General features: G+C 37.6%; 1 protein-coding gene across 1 annotated transcript in view; it reads right to left on the reverse strand.

Annotated features, from left to right (window-relative positions):
- Positions 1-25,216, reverse strand: part of RhoGAP15B (RhoGAP_ARAP and RA_ARAPs domain-containing protein RhoGAP15B) — a 53,159-nt gene extending 27,943 nt beyond the window's left edge. The window contains exons 1-7 of the mRNA XM_067156186.2: positions 23,514-25,216; positions 17,575-17,865; positions 14,115-14,289; positions 11,304-11,421; positions 6,411-6,656; positions 5,670-5,882; positions 3,614-3,810 (exon numbers count right to left, since the gene is read on the reverse strand). Coding sequence (XP_067012287.2) covers positions 3,614-3,810; positions 5,670-5,882; positions 6,411-6,656; positions 11,304-11,421; positions 14,115-14,289; positions 17,575-17,865; positions 23,514-25,216 — 2,943 coding nt within the window. The remainder of the gene's footprint in view (positions 1-3,613; positions 3,811-5,669; positions 5,883-6,410; positions 6,657-11,303; positions 11,422-14,114; positions 14,290-17,574; positions 17,866-23,513) is intronic.
- Positions 25,217-25,507: the final 291 nt, after the last annotated feature.

Genomic DNA, 25,507 nt, shown 5'->3' on the forward strand with positions numbered 1-25,507 from the left:
TCATCACATTTTCTTCCCACAGAACAGTAAGATTTCAACAACGTTATACGCTCACTTTGCTTCACAGATGCTTAAGGCATATCGAAACATGGACCATCTTGAATATGGGATACAGTCGGGACATCACTATTAACTTCTTCATTGTTATTATTGTTTTTTCTCCATGCCAGTTTCTTAACCGCTACGGTATACGAAATAAAATAATGTGAAATACCTATAGTAAATAATAATAATAATAATCGTATGGCCTCAGCTACTGTGTGCAGACATTTTAATTTGACGCCATCTGGCTGTCTGCTCGTCAATTTCGACGTTCCGTTTTACTCTAGGTCCCCACTAGATGGCAGACCGAGTAAACCGAAACTCTCTTGGGCATCTATGGCTGAGATTTAATTAATTTTGTTGGGTAAACACCAAATGTGTCACCAGAGATCTTTCACATGCCGACATCGTACGACATGGAGTGTCGAATGGACTTTTTTCCGCCCTTCAAAAATCTGACTACCTCTGCCGGGTTTGAACCCGCTATCTTGAGATCCGGACGCCGACACTCTACCACTGATCCACAGAGGCAGCTACCTATAGTAAATGTTCACAATGAACAATGAACTCAAGAATAGTAACACTACAGTAACAAAAGATCAAACCATTCATTCCTAAGTAACAGAAACAAGATCTCTAACATCAGAACACATCAGAAGAAACGTAAACCAATAAGAAATAACTGCAGTCATTTCTGAAGAGCCAATATTTTATAGATATGATAACATGGTCACCTTGGTAGCTAATGGTGACACGCCCAACACTAGACCATGGAAATGGTCAAAGATTCAATAGTGTACATGTAATTAATAATGTTACAGAAAATGCTAACTCAGAGTAGAAACAAAATTCAAACCAGGATGATACACCACAACCGTAAGTCAATTCCATAATGTTATAAAAAGGGATAGTGATACCAACTACCACTTAAATGTATTTAACATTTACCTGTTATCCTGGCCCCCTATAACAAACAAAACAAAAGCTATGAATTATAAAACAGAAAAGGAACACACACTACAGTATAATAGATTTTCACATTAAATTGTGGATTAATACTGAAAAATATAAACAATGGAACTTTAATAAAACATTCATTATCTGATTAATCTTTAATTTACACATGCAGAGTCTCTAAAGTCCCACTCCCTTTTTAAATTACTGTATTTATCCACAGGGTAGACGCACTTTATTTTCTGATCTTTAGATCAAAAATCTATGGGAGTCTTTTACACAAAGAAAAATTTGTGATGAAAGAATTAAGGCATAATGAAACATGCACCATTCTGAATGAGAAATAATCAATAGCACAATAATGACATAGCAAACCAGTACGGTAGTGACTACAAACATATATTGATGGTCTCGCTACAAATAAGCTTAAGATCGTTAGATAACTAGCAAAAGTCAGCTGAATAACTTACATTACAAAATACAGATGGCATACTGCATACCGTAACTTAAACTTGGAAATAAAGTACAGCAGTAATTATTACTGGTAAAACAAAACATTCCTAAACATTTTATAGCTACTATTAACACGAAGACTTAACCTCATTCGCTATCTGTTTCAACATCACTGTCCTCATCCATCACAGATTCACATTAAAAAGAACCAATTGCGATTACAAGTTGTCATGCACTGTTGCATTAAACCTTGAATTTGAACGCAACTACTCCATTCTTCATTTCTCTTCAATAAATACTATACACAATCTAAAAATACTGTCAATCATATTACACATATGCCAAAGAAATAATTTCTACCTTTCGCAGAATGTGTTAGTCAACAAAACACAATCTGCAACTGTCAATCTCTGTTGATTAGTTTCATTCCATATTACATACAATACAACCGGTTTTAAATACAGTCAAAAACCTGCCCTGACGGGCACCTTTATTCAGCGGACACCTCCCTATACGGACATTTTTCCACGGAACCGATTTTATTTGCCGTAAGACACATGTTAAATAAGCCTCATTTAAACGGACACCTCGAATTACGGAGAGCGGACATCACCATTAGTGTTGTCCACTTGTCTTAAGCAGACACTTTACACGTTCCAGAACACTTTCTTTACACAGAGCTATGTCACTCTTTCTCTTAAAATCTTTCTGCAGAAATACAGGAATTCCTTTCGAATGTTTGTTCTATTTCATTCCAAGGAAAACATAAAGAAACATACATAGGAAAGCTGAAGTAGCCGTGAAGTTAATTGTTCTACACAGGACTCTTTACTTCGTTAGGGTCGACTTGTGTTCTAATTAGTGGAGTTGTTAAGTTGTTAGAAATAAAGGCTGAAGTAAACAATCTGTTAATTTTAATACTAGAAACTGAAATTAAATAAAAATGTGATACGACAGTATGCATCGCTTATTTCAGAAGTTAGCTTTTATATTTCTACGTCTGGTTAAATTTCAGAAAGGTTTCATGTCACACCACTTGCTTACAGCTGAAATCTTGTACCATCCACTTACTTCCGCATTACTGGAACCATTACATAAAATCAACTTCATGGTCCGTATCGCACTTTAACAGATTCACAACTAAGTATTTTTATTTTCCACCTTGTCGATACATTAATTGCTTAAGGCAGCTTATTGATTAAAAGTGGTACATGTTTTGTATATTATTAACATCTTCAGCCACATAACACTGTTTAGATGAAAAATTCATATGGTGACAAAGTATCAATGATTTGAGAGAAGCCTATTATCACAATTTTTAAGAATGAAACTGAACATGCACATTCACATGATACTGGAATTAGAAAATAACAAATGAGCAAGCTGCAGTAGGGAAATCATCTGCAAAATTATAAGTTTTTAACAGACCCATTGTCATTTCATACAAATTTTTAAGTTTTTTTTCCTTGTATCTTTTCTGATTTTTTGCAAAGAATTAGCTGACACACCGCATTGTTCCAGTAACACGTAAGTAAGTGGATGGAACAAGATTTCAGCCATTACCAAGTGGTGTGACATGAAACCACTGTTGACACTTTAACACACATTCGGGACAATGCATTACGAGACTACGGTATGAAAGGCTTGAATATGACCCAAAACAGATTTTCGGAAGCAATATTTTTGCAAACTGTATGTGGGTGGTATTCGGGAATGTAAAGTAAATGGAAGCCAAACCAAACTCAGCTGGGGGACCCAAGTCGCCAACCTACGCTTCTAAGAGTGTCTCGGGCTTTCTTCTCTTTATCATATCTTACGATAGCCAGGAGATACCATGGATGTACTGTATATTATTGTCCCCACACACAGGGGAAACTGAATTACTGGTAGTCACTTTTTTTTGCTAAATAATTAATAGTAATAAAAAGCACAAACAAGTGATGTATAAAATCATGAAGTTTTGCCTAGTAATACCTTCTATAATTAATCAAGTTGTGTATGTTGCGGGTCCCCAACTGTACGATAGAATTTCTAGTGTGTTAAGGTAGTCAAGCTTGTTATGTTTGCCTATATTTGACCTTATAGCGTTTAAATTAACAGAAATGCATCCTCAACATTATTTAATTCTACAGATTAAACAGCAATGAAAGTAAAAGGAACTAACCGCGGTCATCTCGATATGCATAAGAGTGGGCCCCCAGATGGCTGCCAAATTTTCTACAGGCATCCGATTCTTCTCCTGCTGCTCATGGATGAAGTGGAGATGACCAATCAATTTGCGGGCAGTGAGGTAATTGATCGGAGGCAGCCGCTCCAGAGTACGTCGATAAACAGCTACACGATCCTTGCCACACTTCCCAGCTATTTAACAGGTAAAAACCACCGTGAGAGCATTTTGTGACAAATCATTCCAAGTGCATACATCAATATGCATAAAATATATACTCAAATCATTCCAAATGCATATATCAATATGCATAAAATATATAACAGACAGAAAGTAAAACTTATATTCCCTCCATTATGTTAACCTTCTCCCTGCCAAGCTAAAATGCTGTAGTACTGCTAAACCTGCCAAACCAAATTAAGGCAAAATGTAAAGTCTTACTGAAAATGTTGTATTTGTCTCCGTTTTGAAATTATACAGATGAAATTGTTTTAATGATTCATGATATATCAATGTATATGTCCTGTGATTTACTTCCTTGTCACTTACAGTATGTCTTTATGTTCAAAACAAATTAATGAAATATTAATTTCCAGTTTCTATAATTAAATTTGCAAATTTGTATTAGTAGGCCTATTTGGCATAAATTCACACAAATTTTAGTGTCACTGTGGGAATCACTAAACTACATTGTCTTTTAATGTTTTAAATGTCTTTTTTTCAAAATGAGCAAATGATTCGAGTTTTTGAAACTGAAAACTGAGGTTAGGTTCGTCATCAGGTTGACTTGTATCTCGCCGATTAACACTAAGATCATTGTCATTTTCACTTTTGTCAGTAGTAGTAGTAGTAGTAGTAGTAGTAGTAGTAGCAGCAGCAGCAGCAGCAGCAGCAGCAGCAGCAGCAGCAGCAGCAGCAGCAGCAGCAGCAGCAGCCTATCTTTAAATGTTGAGTAAAACGCTTTTAAATGTTTCTTACATTACTTGTTGAATACCAAATTTTAATTTCATCATTTTTGCCAACATCTAATTCATTCTTTCATTTTAGATCGAATTCTGATGGACTCCTTGTATATTAGTGCTACGACAATCGTATTTGGAGGCACTGTTCTCTTTTACTCTACACCTTAAATAGCCTTATAGACTTTTAAGACTAAGCATTGTTTAATAAATAAGTACGTTTCAAGAAAATGTTGTCGTCGAACATTTTTAAGCTGATTATGTCTCATAAAACTAACTATGCACTGTTTATGGTCGACGGCTGGTGGTCATTGGCAGAGAGCAATAACAAAGACAGACCACTCACGTCTGATAAGCTGAATGCTAGTCTAATGAATGGGGAGCTATAATTGCAAATTTCTTGGAAATTACGTCTAAAATATTTTTTAAAACTCTCTTTTTAGCTCATAATAATAAGCTGGGAAAAATAATAAAATAGTACTTCTCCATATTAATAACGTTATAATATAAACTAGCGAGAAGCCTACAAGATGAGATAGTCGTCTCACTCATCAAGTACTCCGTTTCGATTCTTCGTCACCATTTATATGGAGTTCATGCCATTTAACATGGTTAATTGTAACCTATCTTTTTTTTAAACATTAATCTTTTTATCTTCCCTCAAAATTGTTATTGTGTATTATTCTGTGTCTTATGGCAAATCTAGGGTGTCCTGGATCAGACTAAATAAATAAATAATAATAAATAAATCAATGGATAAAATGACACAAGGTAAAACAAAGGAATTAAGATGGATGACATAGGTCACCCGCACATTAGATTTTGCAGCACTTGAGTGTAAATTATTTTGTTTTAGAATACAAAACCATCTCACTCAGATTAGCTATATAAAATAATGCAACCTGAGTAGTAAAGAATTATTTTGTCAGAAAGGAATACCATTCAAACTATGAGCAAGAATTTATAAAATGCGCATGACACCAGCAATGTTTCTGCATTAGCTAACAAATTTATCACCACTTCATACATAAAAGATATTTTAATAGAATTTTCATGAGTAAAGACAATTAGCTTCAGATTAAAAGTGAACATACCAGCAATGTCACAGAATGGACCATGAAGCTCAGTTGTAAGCAATGGCTCAGGAAGATCTCTGAAAAACCTCTTCAGCACACTAGACACATCGTATTCCGAATATTCTTGTCGAGACAATTGAACGGCAAAAGCATCAAGACGGAAAAGTTCCAACAGCCGAGTGACACTCGAGTTTGTTCCATTCTTTCGGTATATCCCTTCAGACATGCTACCTGAAAGATTAACCAAATCATTGTTATGATCTTCAAGTTTAACGTATAACCCTGTGGAGCAGCAAAAATTATGCAGAATCCAATGAATCATAACACGCATACATAATATTGCCTATGGGCACCGGCAATGCATGGCAGGAGATGCTAGAAGCCATTTCCTAAGGTTAACCTACATATCAACCTTTCAAACATTCAGAATAAGAAAAATAACAAGAAACCATATCTTGTTTGCTTATTGTATCATGTATGTATACACTTGAACACATAACGAGAATGCAGGATTCTAGACTTCTGAAACAACCAGTAGAATATAATCTTGACTCACAACGCGACCCAGATGGATCAGAAAAATAAGAGAGGATCTGAAGGAAATTGGCCTCACACCAGAAGACACAGAGGACAAGATAAAATCAAATTAAACAATCTGTGATACAAACATCTGCTTCACATTAACAAGAAAGAAACTCACAACACAAATATTTTCAACATCAGAAAGGGCAGTAGTAGCACGAAAGGCATAAAACTTACCATGAGCATACACAAATTTTATGCACTTGTCAACTATGCAAGGGATGTCATCTTTGGTCAGCTGCTGTTGAGCTAAATTCGGCCCATTATCAACAGCAGCAGCTCGTATTTCTTTTTGCCAAGAAGCCGTCTCACGATTTGTATCCATTCGTAGATATAAGGCTTGCCCTTGGCAATCTAACAAGATGATAGGTCCCTTTTCAGATACTTTTAAGAACTGCACATCTTTGTCTGCATCCTGGAGCACTGCAAAAAAAAAAATTAAAACAGTATAATCAATGATGAGAATAAGATGAACTAGATGAAACAAAACCTCATCAACCATTATTAGACATAATATCTTTTGTTTTAATGCCGACTGATACTGGCAAATTGCAAGGAATCTTCACATTATTATACCATTATACATACATATATCACTCTCTGTTGGACTAGCGAGGAGACAGGACTTACTACTGGAGTACTTCATTATGATAAGTTCTAATTTTCAAATATTGATGGGTATAAACAGAATTTAAACATAAATGTTTAAATAATGTTACTGGCTTCATGTCCAATTAACTACTTTTATAGTTTTTGGAGACGCCGAGCTGCCGGAATTTAGTCCCGCAGGAGTTCTTTCGGGTGCCTGTAAATCTACCGACATGAGGCTGACGTATTTCAGCCCATTCAAATACCATCAGACTAAGCCAGGATCGAACCTGCCAAACAGGGGTCAGAAGGCCAGAGCCTCAACCGCCTGAGCCACTCAGCCAAGCAGTATAAATGTTTCTACAATTTGGATCAATTAAAAACATATTTTTAATAAAATAAAATTTTAAAATGTGATTTGATAGAACGTAATTAAGTTCTTTCAAGAACGAAACATGTCATTCTTTCTTCTTCTTTTATGACTGCATAGGATCGCTTTAATCAGTCAGGTCTCTTTGAAGGGATTGTTTGGGCTTTGCGGTCCTCCCAGTGCTTCTTCAGACGCTCCGATCTTCGTGCCCTTTCCTCGGTTGAAAATATGTGTGTTGTTGGTTTGTTTCGTGTAAGGGTAAGGTGGAGGTTTGTATTCTTGACTTTTGTGTTCAATTTTATCTTATTTGTGATGTCTTCTGTCGTAAGGCCTATTTCCTTCAGATCCTCTCTTACTTCTCTCATCCATTTACATCCTGTTGTGGTGTTCTTTGAGACATGATTGTGTTGTACTAGTTGTTTCAGAAGTCATTATTTAACAGTGTGTCTTTTACAGGATTGTTACAGTGTTATAGGTGTGATAATTAGTGTTCAACAGACTGAAAAGTTTTTAAAGTTACATTATGTTGCTGAAGTATATCTTTCCCACTACCGTGTAAACATCTTGGCATCTCAAAGTACACATTCATCTATCGTCAATGAATTAATAATAATGTTATTGGCTTTACGTCCCACTAACTACTTTTACAGTTTTCGGAAACGCTGAGGTGCCGGAATTTTGTCCTGCACAAATTATTTTACATACCAGTAAATGTACGAACATGAGGCTGACGTATTTAAACGCCTTCAAATACCACCGGACTGAGCCAAGATCGAGCCTGCCAAGTTGGGGTCAGAAGGCCAGAGCCTCAACTGTCTGATGTTGATGAATTGATAAAGCAATAGACCATTTCTTCATAACTAGGGATTCTGAAGAGGAAGACGGAGAATAAATAATGGCCGATTCTGAACTGCAAGAAAGTTATCAAGACAACGCAGTAGCAATGGATCTGATGAGTAATTGTCACCTGCTAATAAACAGAATGAAGAAATTACACATTATAAAGTAGGCATGTCCATTTTCTTCATTATCTGATTTTTTTTTTCCCCATCTGTTCACGATTTTGATGACATCAGTTCTGGAATCAACAATTTTGTACAATATTCCAGTAAAAGTAACGGAAAAAGTTTAGCTGTAGAAGTACTTCTTTCTTTAAAAAACCTGGCCGAAAGGGCTCGCCCAGTCATCAAAATATGGCAGTGAAAATGTTAACCCCTCCAGCCAGCAACTTAATCCAGAGCCACTCACTTCTCAGGCGGTATTTACATTGAAGCTCAGCAGAGGTTTAGACACCATCAAGTTAAAGAATTCATAAAGTTAAATCTACGATACATAACGTAATGAAAATTTTAAGACTACTTACCAAGATCATGTCCAATGTTTTTCAGCAATATATGTGACGACCGCTGTTCAGGGATGTCCATAATCATATGCAATATTCACAAAAATATATAATTGGGATAAGTTCCACTTTTGGTACTTGTTTCAGATATATTTACATAGAAAGCAAAATCAAGATGATGATGATGATGATGATGATGATGATGATGATAATAATAATAATAATAATAATCCTATCGCCCCAGCTACCGTGTGCAGACATTTCAATTTGACGCCATCTGGCTGTCTAATCATCAGTTTCGACGTTCTGTTTTACTCTAGGCCTACATACAAGATGGCAGACCGAGTAAACTGAAACTCCCTTGGGAGCTATGACTGAGATTTTAATGAACTTTGTCGGGTAAAATCAAATGTATCAGCAGAGATCTTTTACATGCCGACATCATACGACATGGAGTGTCGAATGGACTTTTTTCTGCCCTTCAAAAATCCGACTTCCTCTGCCGTGTTTGAACCCGCTATCTTGGGATCCAGAGGCCGACACTCTACCACTGATCCACAGAGGCAGCTAGAAAGCAAGATATTTACATGATAATACTCAGTCTACATATGTACTTGGTATATACTTAAAGGGCGTTCCTTTCGCATTTACAGGATTACTTTTGTGTGAAATTTCTTGAAACAAAACTCAAGACATAGCCCAACTTCACAGTCCGGACACCAGTATACTGTATTTTTCCGTTTGTTCTTTTGTGCCTTATATACAGAACATTTCCTTTGGGTCTTAGCTTTTAATCCAGTTGGCGGAATTTTCTCAATAAAATGCCTTTCCACTAGCCCTGCTGGTGGGGGGTTTACTGAGAGGCATGCAGAATTACAGGATGTTATTTGTGGCCTATGAGCAAGTATGATTGATTTTGCCACACCCAGTCTGTCAGTGAACTGTTTCTTCATAAACAAGATGCACGAATTGTGTATTGAAACATTAAAGAAGCACTTAAAACAGTTTTATATATCACTTTTGCCACCTCTTCCTTTCCATGGAATATGGCTTGTCATTTGGTACTTCTTGTCTACTCCTCTCTTACAGAATTGTATTCAGAAATGCATTTAGGTTTCTCAATTTCCTTTCTCTTAACTGTTTTGCAGATCATTTCAATGCTATGAAATGTTGAAATGAAAGAGACATCCCTCTTATCTTTCCACTTCATCACCATTAATCTGTTGCTTTCCGCAGCAATGGTTTTGCCCTTCCTTAGTTTTTTAACGTCTGACTGAATCCGGAACATTCTTTCTATAGTCTGAGGGTGCCAGCAACATTTATGCCCTTTTCTTTAATAAGAATAGAAAGTGATGGAGAATTATAATAACTGTCCATCCACAGCATGTAGCCCTTTTGCATTAGTGCCTCACAAAGAGTGACCACAATTTTTGAGCTCTTCAAATCAACAGGTACCTCAACTAAAGGTGAGATATCTGTGTCAGCCCACTGTAAAAAATAAATGACCACAGATACCCTGAAGAGGATTCGCAGAGCTCAAAATTTTTTACTCTGAATTTTGCAGCCTTTAGGGGAATATAAATTTGTATTCCAAGTCTGCCTTCCCAGAGTGTAAGCGACTCGTCCACAAAAATCTTTTTGAAGCGGATGTAGGCTGTCTGAAAATTTTTGTGTATAATTTCCAGGAAAGGCTGAATTTTGTAAAGCTTTTTAGAACCGGTATATGTATCCCGTGTAGAATTGTCAACAAAATGTACATATCACAAGATGAGTTCAAACCTGTCCCTTGCCATTGTTTGAGGGAATATAGGGGTTTCTATAAATTTATCCATGGTGAAATAGCTCTTCAGGGTGGGTTTCTGCATTATCTCCATCAACATTACAAGCCCCAAGAACACATAAATTTCCTCCTCAATCACTGGCTCTCACTTCCTTGATTTCAAGGGGGCGCCACATGTACATTCTGCCGTATACCTATTTGTTTCTCGAACAATTAAGTCAATCACTCTGTCGTTGAAAATTAGCAAGAAAGCATCTAAAACAGACGCGAAATGCTTCCTTGTACCCGGCATACCCATGAACGGGACCTCTCGCTGCAACCACAAAACAGCAATCTATGTTATCACAGCTGAAGCTATTTCTTCTTCTTCATCTGTGCTGTCTGTCACTTCTCCAGTAACCTCATGCCATGCATAGTCACTGTTCATATCACTACCGAAAATATCGCTTCCCGATATATCAGTTCCACTACTGTCATCTATCAAACCAATAATCTCTGCACCCATAAGAGAATGAGAAGGCCTGAGAAGAACTGAATGCCCTCTAACCTGCGAAGCAAAAAACTATCTGAGAGGTATTTGCTTTCGGTGCTTCCCCTTCATAAGTAGCAAGAATTGTAGTTCACAAAACATTCTCTAGATGGCAGGATACCTTCTAAAGCAACTACCTTGAAACTCAATAGGGCGTTTCATGTTCCATCCCTGACTGATATGAGTCAAAAGCAACAGATATAGATCAACTTCGTATTAGTTCTAATAATGAAACAGAGATGGCATGAAAGTACAAACTTCTCAATTCATAAGGTGAAAAAAGATCGCGGGACGCAGCAATGTTACATGCGTAATAGGCATTCTAACTACCGTCTGCATCGGACGTTTGTGGTTTTACGTGTGATACTAGTGTTATTTATACGTTTATGGTATGTCGAACCAGCTTTAGTGGTTAAAGGAACACAATGCTTAAAATATATGTACCGAAAAATAATTCTCACCTACGCATCTTGCTTTCCGTAAATCAATTTCCTGGATGCCCGTTTTCTCAATACTGTAGTAGAGCAATCTCATGTGAATCAGGATCCAAGCTGCAGACCACATACCACTGATACCTTCCTAAAATCAGAATTACATTTTCGATTTATAAGAGTTTAAAATCTAAACATTATTTAAATGTTTTGTAATTTACCATCACACATACACCAGTGGCAACTGGTGGTTTGGAAATGTGGAGGAGTACAATGTATATTCAACGGGAAAACCTACTTGAAATAGAAACTTTCCCAGTGTTCCTCTAGTTCTGAGCATTTATTTATTCATTCATTCATTCGTTATTTATTTATTTATTTATTTATTTGGGAAACCAAAACAGCGAGATACCAAATTACACATTTCCGCAGTGAAAAGGTACTTACAATAGAGTAGAAAAATGCAAACTTAAAAAATATAAATGACAGAGGCACAAAGAAAAAGCAACTAATAACAAAAGTAGCAGAAGAAAATTATAAACTAACAAGATAACTGTAGGGAAACAACAATTAACAATTAAAAAATGACAAATGAAAAGAACGAGGAAAATTAAAGATTGAAAGTAAAACAAAGAGAACTTATAGCTAGCCACAGTAAGATAAATACTGATATGACGCATATCTAACACTTATAAATAAATAAATAAATATTACATTATGTTCAATAGAGGGGACAGCAATGAGAAGAGGAAAGAAGGAATATGAAGAAAAGGAACAATGTTAAGTTAGGAAGATTTGATTAACCCTATCCCATGGACTATCTTTGACTCACTGTCTGGCGAAACCTAGAGTAATAATTTGCTTGTCAGGTATAGTTGTGGTGTACCTTCACTAAATAATTTATTCTGTAAAAACCACTTAAGATGTCGCTTTCAAATTTTGTAACAATGGAAAATACACTATAGTCATTCTAAAATGATACAATGATATCACCTAATTACATGCAGAAACCCCTCCCCCTGTTCAGAATGATACATCAAGCAGCATCCAATATGGTGCATAATGTTAAATTGCTTGTTCTTAAAGTCAGTCTGAATTGCTCGACCTTATGGGGTTCTTATTTCCTTGGTAATGCAGAGAACGCAGGAATTCACCCTAAATCCCCCAATTTACTTCCATTTTCGGGATCCGTCGGATGAAGATATTTAGATAGTAAATCATACTTCCTCTCAGACATACAAATTATAAACAATTTTTCACTGAATGGGATTGGAAGATAAACTGACATTAGTTCGAATATTATGGTATGTAATTACGTACAGACCCATAGTCCGAAACAGAATTAACTGGAGAATTAAAACTGATAATTATGTTTCGCACAAATAGGCCTAATATTTTAACAGGAGACGTATCTTAATGAACATTTCCTGCCCTGTGCCGTATTTCGATTTCCTTAAGATTCATATCCTGTCCCGACTGCTTCCCACACCATTTTTATTATCATACCTACAACTTCAAACTCACTACCATTGCATTCATCAACATATTAATCTCATTTGTAACAAATATCCTCTGCACTCAACTGGTTATGAGCAGCCATGTTGCTGCAATGTGTTTACATTCAGTCAGCTGTCTGTTCTATCTAAGAAAACGTATAAAAGAACACTTTAAGGATTCCGTGTATGCCAGTTGTTTCTAGGAAGCATAGCAAATTCACTGGTTCCAAAAAGTTACATGTTTAGCACACAGATGGCAGAGGAAGTCGGTTTGAAAACCGAGTACGCTTTACTACGTAATCCGCGGGAGACAATGTGCGACTCAAATACAGTTTACTACACAACCCACGGGAAAGAATTAAAGGAAGCATAAGAAGAAAAAATGTCCAAGTTCCTGTCAGAAGATAAACAGTTAAGGAGGGTTAGAATGAGAATAAATAAAGTTCTTTGAACAAGAGAGAGGTCGGATTATAGAATACAAAGGGGGAGGATTTATCCTGGTTTAATAATAATAATAACAATAATGCTATTTGCTTTACGTCCCACTAACTACTTTTTACGGTTTTTGGAGACGCCGAGGTGCCAGAATTTAGTCCCTCAGGAGTTCTTTTACGTGCCAGTAAATCTACCGACACAAGGCTGACGTATTTGAGCACCTTCAAATACCACCGGACTGAGCCAGGATCGAACCTGCCAAGTTGGGGTCAGAAGGCCAGTGCCTCAACCGTCTGAGCCACTCAGCCCGGCATATCCTGGTTTTGCAAGTTGGGAAATGTAGGAAAAGTATGTTGGTACCCATGTCGGGGAGTTTAACAAACCTTTCTCAATAGAAAAACAAGCCACTCCTCTAACCCCCTGTCCCTGAAAAACACGAAATCATTCACAAAATAACCTTCAGGTTTGCAACTTTCCTACAAATCTGCTGCGAACATGAAGGCTCCTGGCAGCTCCTAGCCCCCTACAGACGTACAAAACCAGACACCAGCCACAGTCAGTCATGGATTCTAAAATAGTTATCTAGTAAGAGAATAAGGAATAAAGTTTGCTACTTTAAAATGAGATTATTTTTAAAATATCAAGTGTTACACATTTTTCAGAAGGCAGTGTATTTAAATTTCTTCATGTTCCTTTTCATATTTTAATTTTTGTTCACATTTTTCCTTGAAGGCTGCTTGCATAGACCATTACTGTATAACAACAGGAAAAATCTATATAGCTTAAGAACAAAGGCTTCAAAAAGCTGAAGCGATGAGATAAAGATGGGATACACTGAAGAAGTAAGTACTGTGAAATCAATAACAAGAATCTATGGAGATTCTGCTATTGTTAACATTGTTGTCCTCACCTTTAGGAAGCACCATCCAGCACGAGTGTATTCTGAGACAATACGCAGCGGAAATGCGTTAGTCATACTTTCTAAGATTTTCTGCATCCACACTCTCCTTTCAGAAGTACCAGCAGTGCCATAAACATAGCGACTTTTGCACGCTGTGTTGATTTCGAAACAGTCTCCATCAGCACTATTCAAACAAGAATAACCAATTACCAGATATCACAAAACAAATTGTCAATTTCATTCTTACTACTGCTAACATTGTACGATGTCAGCATGTATAGATTTCGGGTAACACATTTGCAGTGTTAAAACTGAGTAATAGGTCACCGCTGCCATTTGGTAGAGTAAAAGGAAATCAACAAATTAATCTAAAAAGCCACCTAATCGATACTTTATTTCTTTTGCCTTTGGCAAACTTAAAAATACATTAACAAACACAGTACATGTTTCAACCACTTAGTGGTCATCTTCAGCTGTATATAAAAAATCTTAGATGATAACATTTAAAAGCAAGCACATTGGATCTTAAAACTATATCCCATGGGAATCCAAAAACTATTGTTCTAGATGCTTTAAATGAAATGGAAGATGGGGGGGGGGGGGGGGTAAGGAGATTTATGTGAATGATACTTAAATTACAGTATCGTTTACAATTGTGTTTAAAAACTTAAATGATGAAAAACATATTTAAAATATTTAAAAGCGTCTATGGTAAAATTCTTTTTGATAACATTAGGTGGCGTGAATAAAAAGTTCGTGTTTGTAATAATCTTCAGGCATTTGTGAGAAAATAATAACTTGAATTAAAATTCGCATCTGTGGTGCTGTTAAGCACTTTGTTTTTAATAAACATACTTTAAAATATTCTAAAGTGTCTATGGTAAGGCACTTATTCAAAAACACTTGTGCTTGAATGAAAGTTTATGTCATATGCACCAGTCTTCAGGTATTTATTGTTTATATTTAATAACTTCCTTGAGTGATATTCTTGTGGTTAAAAGGCCGTGTTGACTGTTTAACTTCCGAGAATTGCTCTTCGGAATGTGATAAAAGAAATTGTGTTGCTAAAACCCTGTGGTGGCTTCTGTTATACAAAATAAATACCTGAAGACTGGTGCATATGACATAAACTTTCATTCAAGCACAAGTGTTTTTGAATAAGTGCCTTACCATAGACAATTTAGAATATTTTAAAGTATGTTTATTAAAAACAAAGTGCTTAACAGCACCACAGACGCGAATTTTAATTAAGTTATTATTTTCTCACAAATGCCTGAAGATTATTACAGACACGAACTTTTTATTCACGCCACCTAATGTTATCAAAAAGAATTTTACCATAGACGCTTTTAAATATTTTAAATATGTTTTTCATCATTTAAGTTTTTAAACACAATTGTAAACGATACTGTAATTTAAGTATCATTCACATAAATCTCCTTACCCCCAACCCCCCCTCCATCTTCCATTTCATTTAAAGCATCTAGAACAATAGTTTTTGGATTCCCATGGGATATAGTTTTAAGATCCAATGTGCTTGCTTTTAAATGTTATCATCTAAGATTTTTTATATACAGCTGAAGATGACCACTAAGTGGTCAAAACATGTACTGTGTTTGTTAATGTATTTTTAAGTTTGCCAAAGGCAAAAGAAATAAAGTATCGATTAGGTGGCTTTTTAGATTAATTTGTTGATTAAACTCATCGATACGGCCATGAAGTGGACAGCTTGCAAGAGTAAAAGGAAAGTCGAAACTGGCATGCAGGTGGTCTAAAGTGTGTCAAATCGAAATGCCTGCACAAAGTAGCTGAGACCATAAGATGATTATTATTACCATAGATTTTATGTCGCTGTTAACCTTGCCACATGCTCCATATTTTTACACACACAAAAGCCATTTCTGAATAAATTATCACATACAATAATCAGGATTCAAACTCCACCACCTTGGTAAGAAACAAGCAAGCAGGTCACTGAGCTATTGATACCACTATAAAAGACATAATTTACAATTTAAGCTAGTAATAATACTGATTATCATCAAAGTAGTATAAATTTGATCATGTTAAATTTATTATCTCCTGAAGAATAACCCAGCAGCGATCAAACAAGTAGGACCCAAGTGTAACTTATTACTATGAGGTACGTTCAATGTATAATGCAACACATTTTATTTCTCGGCCAATTTCAGTTCTAAAAAATTGGAATTTTGTTTAGGACATCTCTGAATATTCCCACTACATCTCATTGAGTTTCATTCATTTCCGATAGGTGACAGCGCTATAACTAGTCTTCAAAATGACATCTGTAATGGAGGTGCATACCAAACAGACAGCAGTTATTGAGTCTCTTTTGGCAGAAAACCAGGGCACCACAGATATTCATAGGCACTGGACAAAAGCACGGTGAGTCGTTGGGCGAGGCGTGTTTCATCATCATAACAAGGTCGACCAAACCTGTCTGATCTGGACTGTTCTTCTTCATCCACCCTACAGCTCGGATCTCACGCCTTTTGACTTCCATCTCATTGACCCAATGAAGGATGCGCTCCGCGAGAAGCACTACATGGATGAAGGGGAAGTTATCGATGCAGCACTGTGCTGGCTCCGACATCAACCAGTCGAGTGGTACCATGCAGGCATACAGGCCCGCACATTACGGTAGCGTAAGGCCGTAATACTGAACGGAGATCATGTTGAAAAACAGAGTACTGTAGCAAAAGGATTGGGGAATAACATGGTGTATTTGAAACCTCAATAAAACCAACCTGCTTTTAGAAAAAAATGTGTTGCATTATAAACTGAACTCCCTTCGTATATTGTAATTATTATTTTTCTGCTTCCCAGCTTTATCAAGATGATAAGTTTTGACACTCATTTAGCAGATCTTCAGCTTTCATGTAGGATATGTAGGATAAGAAGAAAGCTGAACAAATAAAGGAAAGCAGAAGAGAGAAAGTAGAGATTAATACACATGGTAAAGGCTAGGAACATAGGAAAAACATTTAGGAGAAAAAGAGTCCCAACAGCACAGTTACTATGCACAGCTGTTTTAATCTGACGCCATTTAGGCTGCCTGCATGTCAATTTCAGCAGTCTATTTAATTTGCCACGTGGCAGAGAAACAGGAACACTTCCTGGCCAGTCTATGGCTGAGTTTTAATTAATCTTGTCGGGCAAGCACCAAATGTCACCAGATCTTTTCCATGCCAACATTGTAGAACATGAAGTGACAAAAGAATTTTTTCCCACCTTTCAAAAATCCAACTCTCTCTGCCAGTTTGAACCTGCAATCTTGAAATCTGGAGGCCAATACTCTTACCAGTGATCCACAGAGAGATCTAATATAAGTAATGGAAACAAACAAGAGACAAGTCCTTGTTGCTCCTTTCCAGGACTTACTGAATCTAAACAGAATTCCTATAGGAAGAACTATGAGTAATAAAAGGACAAAAATATAAAATCTCACCTAAGCTTCTGATCCAGAACAACATGAACACTGAGAATAGAAGAGAGGCTGATGGTTTCTCGTATGACAGCTCCGGTTTGATCTGCATAGAAGGTGATCTTTCCCTCGGCCAACACACACCAACGTCGAACGTGATCCTGGGTCCGCTCCTTGTTGATTGCCATCTTGTACACTATACCACTACGAGAGAGCAAGGTCTGATCCGAAATGATCGGCCGCTCTACAATTACATCCCTTTCTCCAGCAACAGGTGAAGTACCACTACCAGGTTGTTGATCTCTTGGATCAGACCTAATTATGAATAAAAATGTAATACATTTTCTATAATAGATACTGTCTGATTATTTTACCATTCACTCAATCACAGCCTTCTACACAAAATAAAGAACAGAAAGCCCAATAGACCTAGAAAACAGGAACAAAGAGACATATCACACTAATATTTCAATGTACACAAGCAAAACTCATCCAAAAATTCAGATGATGATGCAAGACCGCATTCAGAACAAATTTAAATACTCTAAAACAGTGCACAAATTCCGGAAGCCAGGTCGCCATGTCGCCTAAAATTCTTCCTTTGGCGCCCTGTTTTTTGAACTAAGTACAATCTCCCTGTTTATATATTTAATTCCCAGTTTACTGTCACTGAACTATTGCAAAGCACATGTAATAATACACAACCACACTCCATACGATTTATCGAACTCAGTTGAACAAGAGAATGAGGTTAGGTAACGGCGGGGCAATTTCTGCTTTGATATTAATGTTATTCCATTTTAAATAATAATCAACCATTATATAAGCAAGAGAAGAAAAATTAATGTCAAGTACGAACGTTTGGGTGTTGAGAAAGCTTCTTGTGAAGAAAGTATTACCAACATAGAAATAACTTAAATATACTTCACATGTAAATTACACTAATAATATCCTGCTATGCTCCATTACTATCAAAATAGAATCTCTTTTACTATTTAACTGATTACTTTACTGTTACAATAGAGTAAATTAATGTATTATTTGGGTCCACCTTTTCAATACAAAATGTAAATAGTTTAAATTACATAAATGATTAGGGACTAGTTTCGACCTAGTAGTAGGTCATCGTCAGCCTAAAGCAAAATTAAAACACAATATATCGAAGAAATTAAACAATGTAAAGACACGTACGGTTTCGTAAAAGTACATACCATGCGAGATATTGTGCAGCACTACGTTAAAAAATAACTCTCTGAACATTTACTGTTATCGTAAAGTGAAATAGAACGTTGACAGCATGCGAAACTCCTACGCAACATGAATGTCTTGTAAAGTATGGGTTTTTCCTCATATATTTTTTCAGATAGGTAGACAGATAATGTTTAAGCCTGAAGTTATTAATCCTTTAACATGTAGACTAATATATACAAAGAAATTGTACAATTTGATGTTGTTGACGACAATATTCACTTTGCTAATTACATTTTCCAACTTACAAGTTTCTTAAACAACATCAAAATATAAGGACGCAACAATTTGCTAGTTTCATAAATCTGTATTCACAGTGGCATGTCTCATTTAGTTCAGCGTCCTGCTATCTTTACATTTTATGATAATCTGCTGTAGTCTATAAGACTGTAAAATCACAATACCTAGGGCTTATTGCTATTACTAAGATTTTTTTTTTTTCAGAAGCCAATGGCCGTAGCCGTGTTGAAACACCGGATCCTGTGAGATCTCTGAAGTTAAGCAACATTGGGCGTGGTCAGGATTTGGATAGGTTGCCACGCGCTGTTGGTGGGGGGTAAGGGAATGGAGGAGCGGAAAGGAACTGGCCACCCTACCTTACGTAAACTACAGCTCAGGCACACCTCTGCGGAGGTTCGGACCTGCCTTCAGGCAGAATACACCCTTGCCTACTCACCTTTTTCAGAAGGCTAGGCGCCAGTATGTTAAAGATGTGAGTACTAGAAAAATTACCTGGCTCCTAGATTTAAAATAATCTGTCATGGCTTTCTCTAAAAGTAATTCAACACAAAAACAACATTTAGTAAACAAACATGTATACTGTCCGCATACTTTATCTTGATGCATTTGTGTACGGGGTGAGGAGTAAGGAGGGAGCTGTCCCGGTATCGATAGTGCTGCCTGGTGCTGCCAACTGAATGAAAATGAAATCTGAATTGAATCGAGAATATGATCGATCGATATGAAATTTCTAAACCGTTGTCATCTTAAGCCAACAACTATGTCACATACACATTATATAACATTATAAAACATATTTCTCGATGCGAATCTTGTTCCTAGCATGAATTCTATACTTTGACTTTGATGTGTAAACAACAACAGTACCAGTACGTAAAGTTTACGCCAGATGTCGCACAACGATGCTTAAGCGATTCATAGTTTGTGTTTCAAAGGTTGCCAGTATGAATCTCGAAGATCGCCGAGGTCGACCGATTCAGCACTAGGATGTAAATGCACCAAGATAAAGTGTGCGGATAGTACCTCACCTGGTATTTGAAAACACTGTATAGCCAACTTACTCAGTTCCTAGATTCCCAAATACTACAGTACATTGCACAAACTGGCCGTAACTTCAAAACACTAGACATAGAACACATCAAAATGTTCAAACAAAATACAAAATCTGTATTTGTAAATCTGTAACTAATTAAAAGTACTTCAGAAAGAGATTCTGTCACTCACAGTGGATACACTAGACTCAACTGTATAGCCTACTCCACTAACTTGAAGCGTTTAGTAATTACTAATGAAACAATTGTCAACTGAGGAATGCGCAATCTAAAGGAATCCATACCCATCTTAAGACACCATATCCATACTCCTTATGCTTAGTTTTCTGAATGAACACACAAACTTCACTTTATCCCTGATTTCACCTTCAGTGCTGCCAGAAGATCTCCTTACTTTCAATTTATTCTTCTTTGTATTCATTATCAAAAAAAAGGTATTTTGTTTGAAAGTGATTCTTTTTTTTTTAATGCAATACTCTTTGTCATTCCTGGCAGCCTCACTGGTTTGGTAAAGAATCAAGTGATGATGACATGCAGGACACAAACACACAGACATTAACACGAGCAAGGAAATTCTCACACAGTAGTCCCAAACCCTTGAGATTTGCAAAACTCATGAGGGAAAAAAAAAAAAATCACCACACAAATCAAGTACTCCATCATTCTCAATGAATAGATGCAAATCAAATTCTATGCACTATATTAATCACTTCTCTGGTCTTCCAATACTTTTCTTCACTTTTGATGGGGCTGTACGTTCAAAACTATACAGCACTTGTGAATTTGGCCCCGTTTTATAGGTGAATGCTCTTCCTGGCACCGGGCGAGTTGGCTGTGCAGTTAGGAGCGCACAGCTATGAGCTTGCATCCGGAAGATAGTGGGTTCGAATCCCACTGTCGGCAGCCCTGAAGATGCTTTTCCATGGTTTCCCATTTTCACATCAGACAAATGCTGGGGCTGTACCTTAATTAAGGCCATGGCCGCTTCCTTCCCATTCCTAGGCCTTTCCTATCCCATCGTTGCCATAAGACCTTTCTGTGTCGGTGCGACGTAAAGCAAAATAGCTCTTCCTGGCATCAATTCTATTCGGAGAGATATGTTTCTATGGTGGTTGGTAGTGTAGGGTGATGTGATGTGTTGTGTGGTGGTGATTGTTGTTTTAAGAGTAAGTAAAAATTGGCAGCCTTCCTCTCTTAACCAACTAAATGGAAAAAAAAGAAATCAACTTACAATATTTTATTCAACAAAGGAATTTTGAAAATGAAGGGGGGGAAAAAAGTAAAGATTTCAATAAACCAAAATCGATACAAACACATCAAATGATGCAAGTTCCCTGAATAACAGAACACTTGAAACCGAGCGAGCTGGCCGTGCGGTTAGGGTCGCGCAGTTGTGAGCTTGGATTCGGGAGATAGTGGGTTCAAACCCCACAATCGGCAGCCCTAAAGATGCTCTGCGATTTCCCCATTTCCATTCCATGCAAATGTACCTTAATGAAGGCCTTGGCCACATCCTTCTCACTCCAAGCCCTTTCCTATCCAACTGTCACCAGAAGACCTATCTGTGTCGGTGTGACGTAAAGCAAATTGGTAAAAAAAAAAAAAAAAAAAAAGCTAAAAAGGACACATCTGGAGGTATTATGACTAACAGTAAATGAAATGGCGTATGGCGTTTAGTGCTGAGAGTATCCAAGGGCATGGTATGCTCGCCAGGTTCAGGTCTTTTGATTTGACGCCCATAGGCGACCTGCGCATCTTGAGGATGAAATGATGATGAAGACAGCACAAACACCCAGCCCCCGTGCCAGCAAAATTAACCAATCATGGTTAAAATTCCAGTCCCAGCCAGGAATCGAACCCAGGATCCCTGTGGCCAAAGGCCAGCACGCTAACCATTTAGCCATGGAGCCGGACATGAGTAACAGTAATGTCTGTTCACACCACAGTTAGTGCATCGTACATTTGTTATATTGTCAGCAATATACAATCACTGTCCATCTACACGCCAGGGGAAGAACAGTAGAGTGACAGGTAAGATGGCGCAACATCAATGTTGGTACCACGACAACTACTTAAGCCAACATTTTGAAATAATTTCCAGCAAAAATTCAGAACAACTTACATTTTCCAGCACACGCATCTAGGTGCGATTGCACTGTCATTTGTTTCTCTCTTGCTCGTGTCTCGCGAAGGGCTTGATTGTATATATAGATAAGAAAAGGTTCCACCTTATCAATAAAAAAAAAATTGTATTGATAAGGTGGAACCTTTTCTTATCTATATATAGCCAACTATCAATACGGAAATGAAACTAATAAATCAAGGGCTTGATTGTGTGGTGGACAGAGCTGCCATCTGTTCATATAAAGAACTAGTCCTAGTGCAGCGGCACTACTTTTGAATTTACGAATCTCGTGGCAAAGCCATTGGTCTGGATGAAGCAAAGGGGGTCTGGGGGCATAAGCCCCCAGGTTAGAACCCGTGAAGCTGCCTTAGGCCTCTAGTGTCCCGCGTGACACCTCCACTGGTCTGGATTGGTTAGGGTAGGTTAGTGACAAAGCCATTGTTCTGGAGTTGGTTAGACTATTCGTCTGGATCAAGCAAAGGGGATCTGGGGGAATAAGCCCCCAGGTTCAAAGCCGCGAAGCGGCCCTAAGCCTCTAGTATCCCGTGTAACATCTCCATTGGTCTGGATTGGTTAGGGTAGGTTAGTGACAAAGCCGTTGGTCTGGATCAAGCAAAGGGGGTCTGGGGGCATAAACCCCCAGGTTAGAAGCTGCGAAGCGGCCCTAGGCCTCTAGTATTCCACGTGACACCTCCATTGGTCTGGATTGGTTAGGGTATGTTAATGACAAAGCCATTGGTTTGGATTGGTTAGGCCATTGGTCGGCTACTTGGCAGAGTTCCTGTTTAGGACAAACTTTCCTGCTGAGGTGAGGGTGCACGAGTTTTTTAAAGCTGCAAGCGTGCTGTACCCTCCACTACATTAAGGTGAGTTGAACAGAGTTCTTTCTTTACAGATTGCATTCACTTGTGTATTTATTCTGCAGTTGTGTATTTCTTGTGCGCGGGTAGGTAACAGAATTCATTGCTGGAAGTGACGTCATATCCCATTGTGTCTCACTCAATAAAAATGCTGGTACGTAGTTAGGCGATGGACTATAGCGCGTGATAAATTGTATTAGGTTATAAAAGTAAAATTACTTCTGGAGGACGGCGGGTAGGTTCTTAACTGTCACAGTGAACACATCTCTCCTCTACAAGGTATTTCACTTAAGATTTCCAACATATTACATCCTTATCATGCTATAAAATTAACGTAAGTCTTACCGAATTTCTATCAGAATAATTTATACCAATAAGATAGTCTGACTATGGCTAACAAATATGAATTCTGCTAAAATTTGCTACTTATAATCGTACCTTCCATTCCGACGAATCATACTCGGCGATCTCATAGGTCTTGTGGAATCAGCAACAAACTTCATTGCTCGTTTCATACTAGTCCACCGGACCAAATTCCGACGCTTTGAAGGGCTATCCTCCTGGCTACCATCACTTGACGCGGTCCTACTGGATGACGACTCCGGAATGAAATCATCCATCTCATCCTGACTTGGATGATACTCCACAATATCTGCATTGTAAATATGAACTACTTTTCGTGGAGGTATAACAAGGTCCTTTGTACACTCAACATGAGGAGATACAAGCTGTTCTTCTACTGCTGAGAGGGCAATGGAATCAATCCTCCGGGGTGGAATTGGAGGAGGGCCATACAGGTCTTCCTTTTCACTAAGTTCATCGACTGTGGGCTGTTTTACTGGTTTGCTAATTTTTCCATAAGGAGAACATTTAACAGGTTTTACTTCCTTATTGTTAGTTAAACATAACAAAAGGTTTTCACTTTTGCTATGCAGTCCAGACTCCTGCAATGTGTTATCAAACAAAGGGTCAAATTCTAATATCACTGATTTTGAAGGTAGTTTACGACCTTCACTCTGCCTTATAGCTACAGGGGAAATGTTTCGAACAGGTTTTGGTTCGCCGTTGTCAAACAGTTCATTATATATACTAACAGACTGTGAAGTGCTTGATCTGGCAGGAGAACTACTACTCTGTTCATCATCAAACATATCTTCACCGCTTGTATATCCCAGAGCATCCAGTTCACTAAGAACACTGCTACAACTTTGAGTCCGACCACTAACATATGAAGATGAATCTTTACTATACACATAATAATCTGAACTAGTATCAATCACATCTCCACTGTCAGAAGGTCCAATTTCTTGGTACGTCCACGACTCCGAACGAATTAGAGAATCAGCTGCATCAGACTTCATGTCAGAGCTATACATTTGGGATATAATTCTTGGTCTGGGCCTACCTCCTCTTCTATCTACTATTGTAACATCGTCATACACCGATTCACTCTTTGGTTTCAATACACTCATCGAACGGATTGAATCACTATAATGGCTAGAATGGTTAGATATTACTGACTGAACTTCATCATATACAGATTCATCCGGTAAAGGAGGAGGAGGGTAAACTGGTGGTGGAGCACTGCTATATATTTCTACTTCTTCTTCTTCTTCTTTCTCTTCTTCAGCAACTTCTAACCTTTCCACTAAAGTTTCACGCGATTCACTTTCACTTACAAGAGGTGAATTGAAAGAAATTGACTGGAAAATATCTTCAGATGGAAGAGACTGGCTTCTTGCAAGTTTTGATGAGGTAAATACATCTTCCCTGTTTGGCGAAGGAGGCCGAACAGTGAGTCTTCTTGCTATATTTTTCACTGATTTTTCTAACCTTGCACTGACAGTTCGAGTTCCATCGAAAGCAAATCTTCCTTTATTTACATTTTCCGATGTAAACGTAGGCTCCTTTTTTACCCTGCTCGAAGCTGCTTTCCCCTGTACACCTTCCGTGTCCTCAGCATCACTTTTCCCATCTTCACCGACACCTGTCACATCGTCCGCGCACGCACTGTCAGAATCCAGATCTTTCAACATTCTGCGACGTGGTTTGGGAATAGGCTTCTTCATATTGCCATCCAGTGCAGTAAGTCTAGGCAGAGGACTCGGTCGAGGTCTTGGAACAGGAACACTGGTATCCATTGTGTGGAATGCGCACTTTTTACACGATAGGAATTTATGACACAGCTGCGTCTGCTACGAAAACATGAGTCACTCCACTGTTCATTTCACTTTTTTTTTTTTTTTAGGTATAACCCATTCAGCGATCCCGGCGTTCTATCTCAACTTCTACTTTTAGAGACATAATAAAGCGTTAATAACAACAGCTTCATATCAAATGTACAGGAAAATTGATCAAAATAGAACAATGAACATTATCAACAAAAACAAACTCGTTATCACAAACATCACTGCCTCTCGATCGGGACGGGA

Source organism: Anabrus simplex, chromosome 12 (assembly GCF_040414725.1).
Source record: "Anabrus simplex isolate iqAnaSimp1 chromosome 12, ASM4041472v1, whole genome shotgun sequence".
Classification (NCBI taxonomy): domain Eukaryota; kingdom Metazoa; phylum Arthropoda; class Insecta; order Orthoptera; family Tettigoniidae; genus Anabrus; species Anabrus simplex.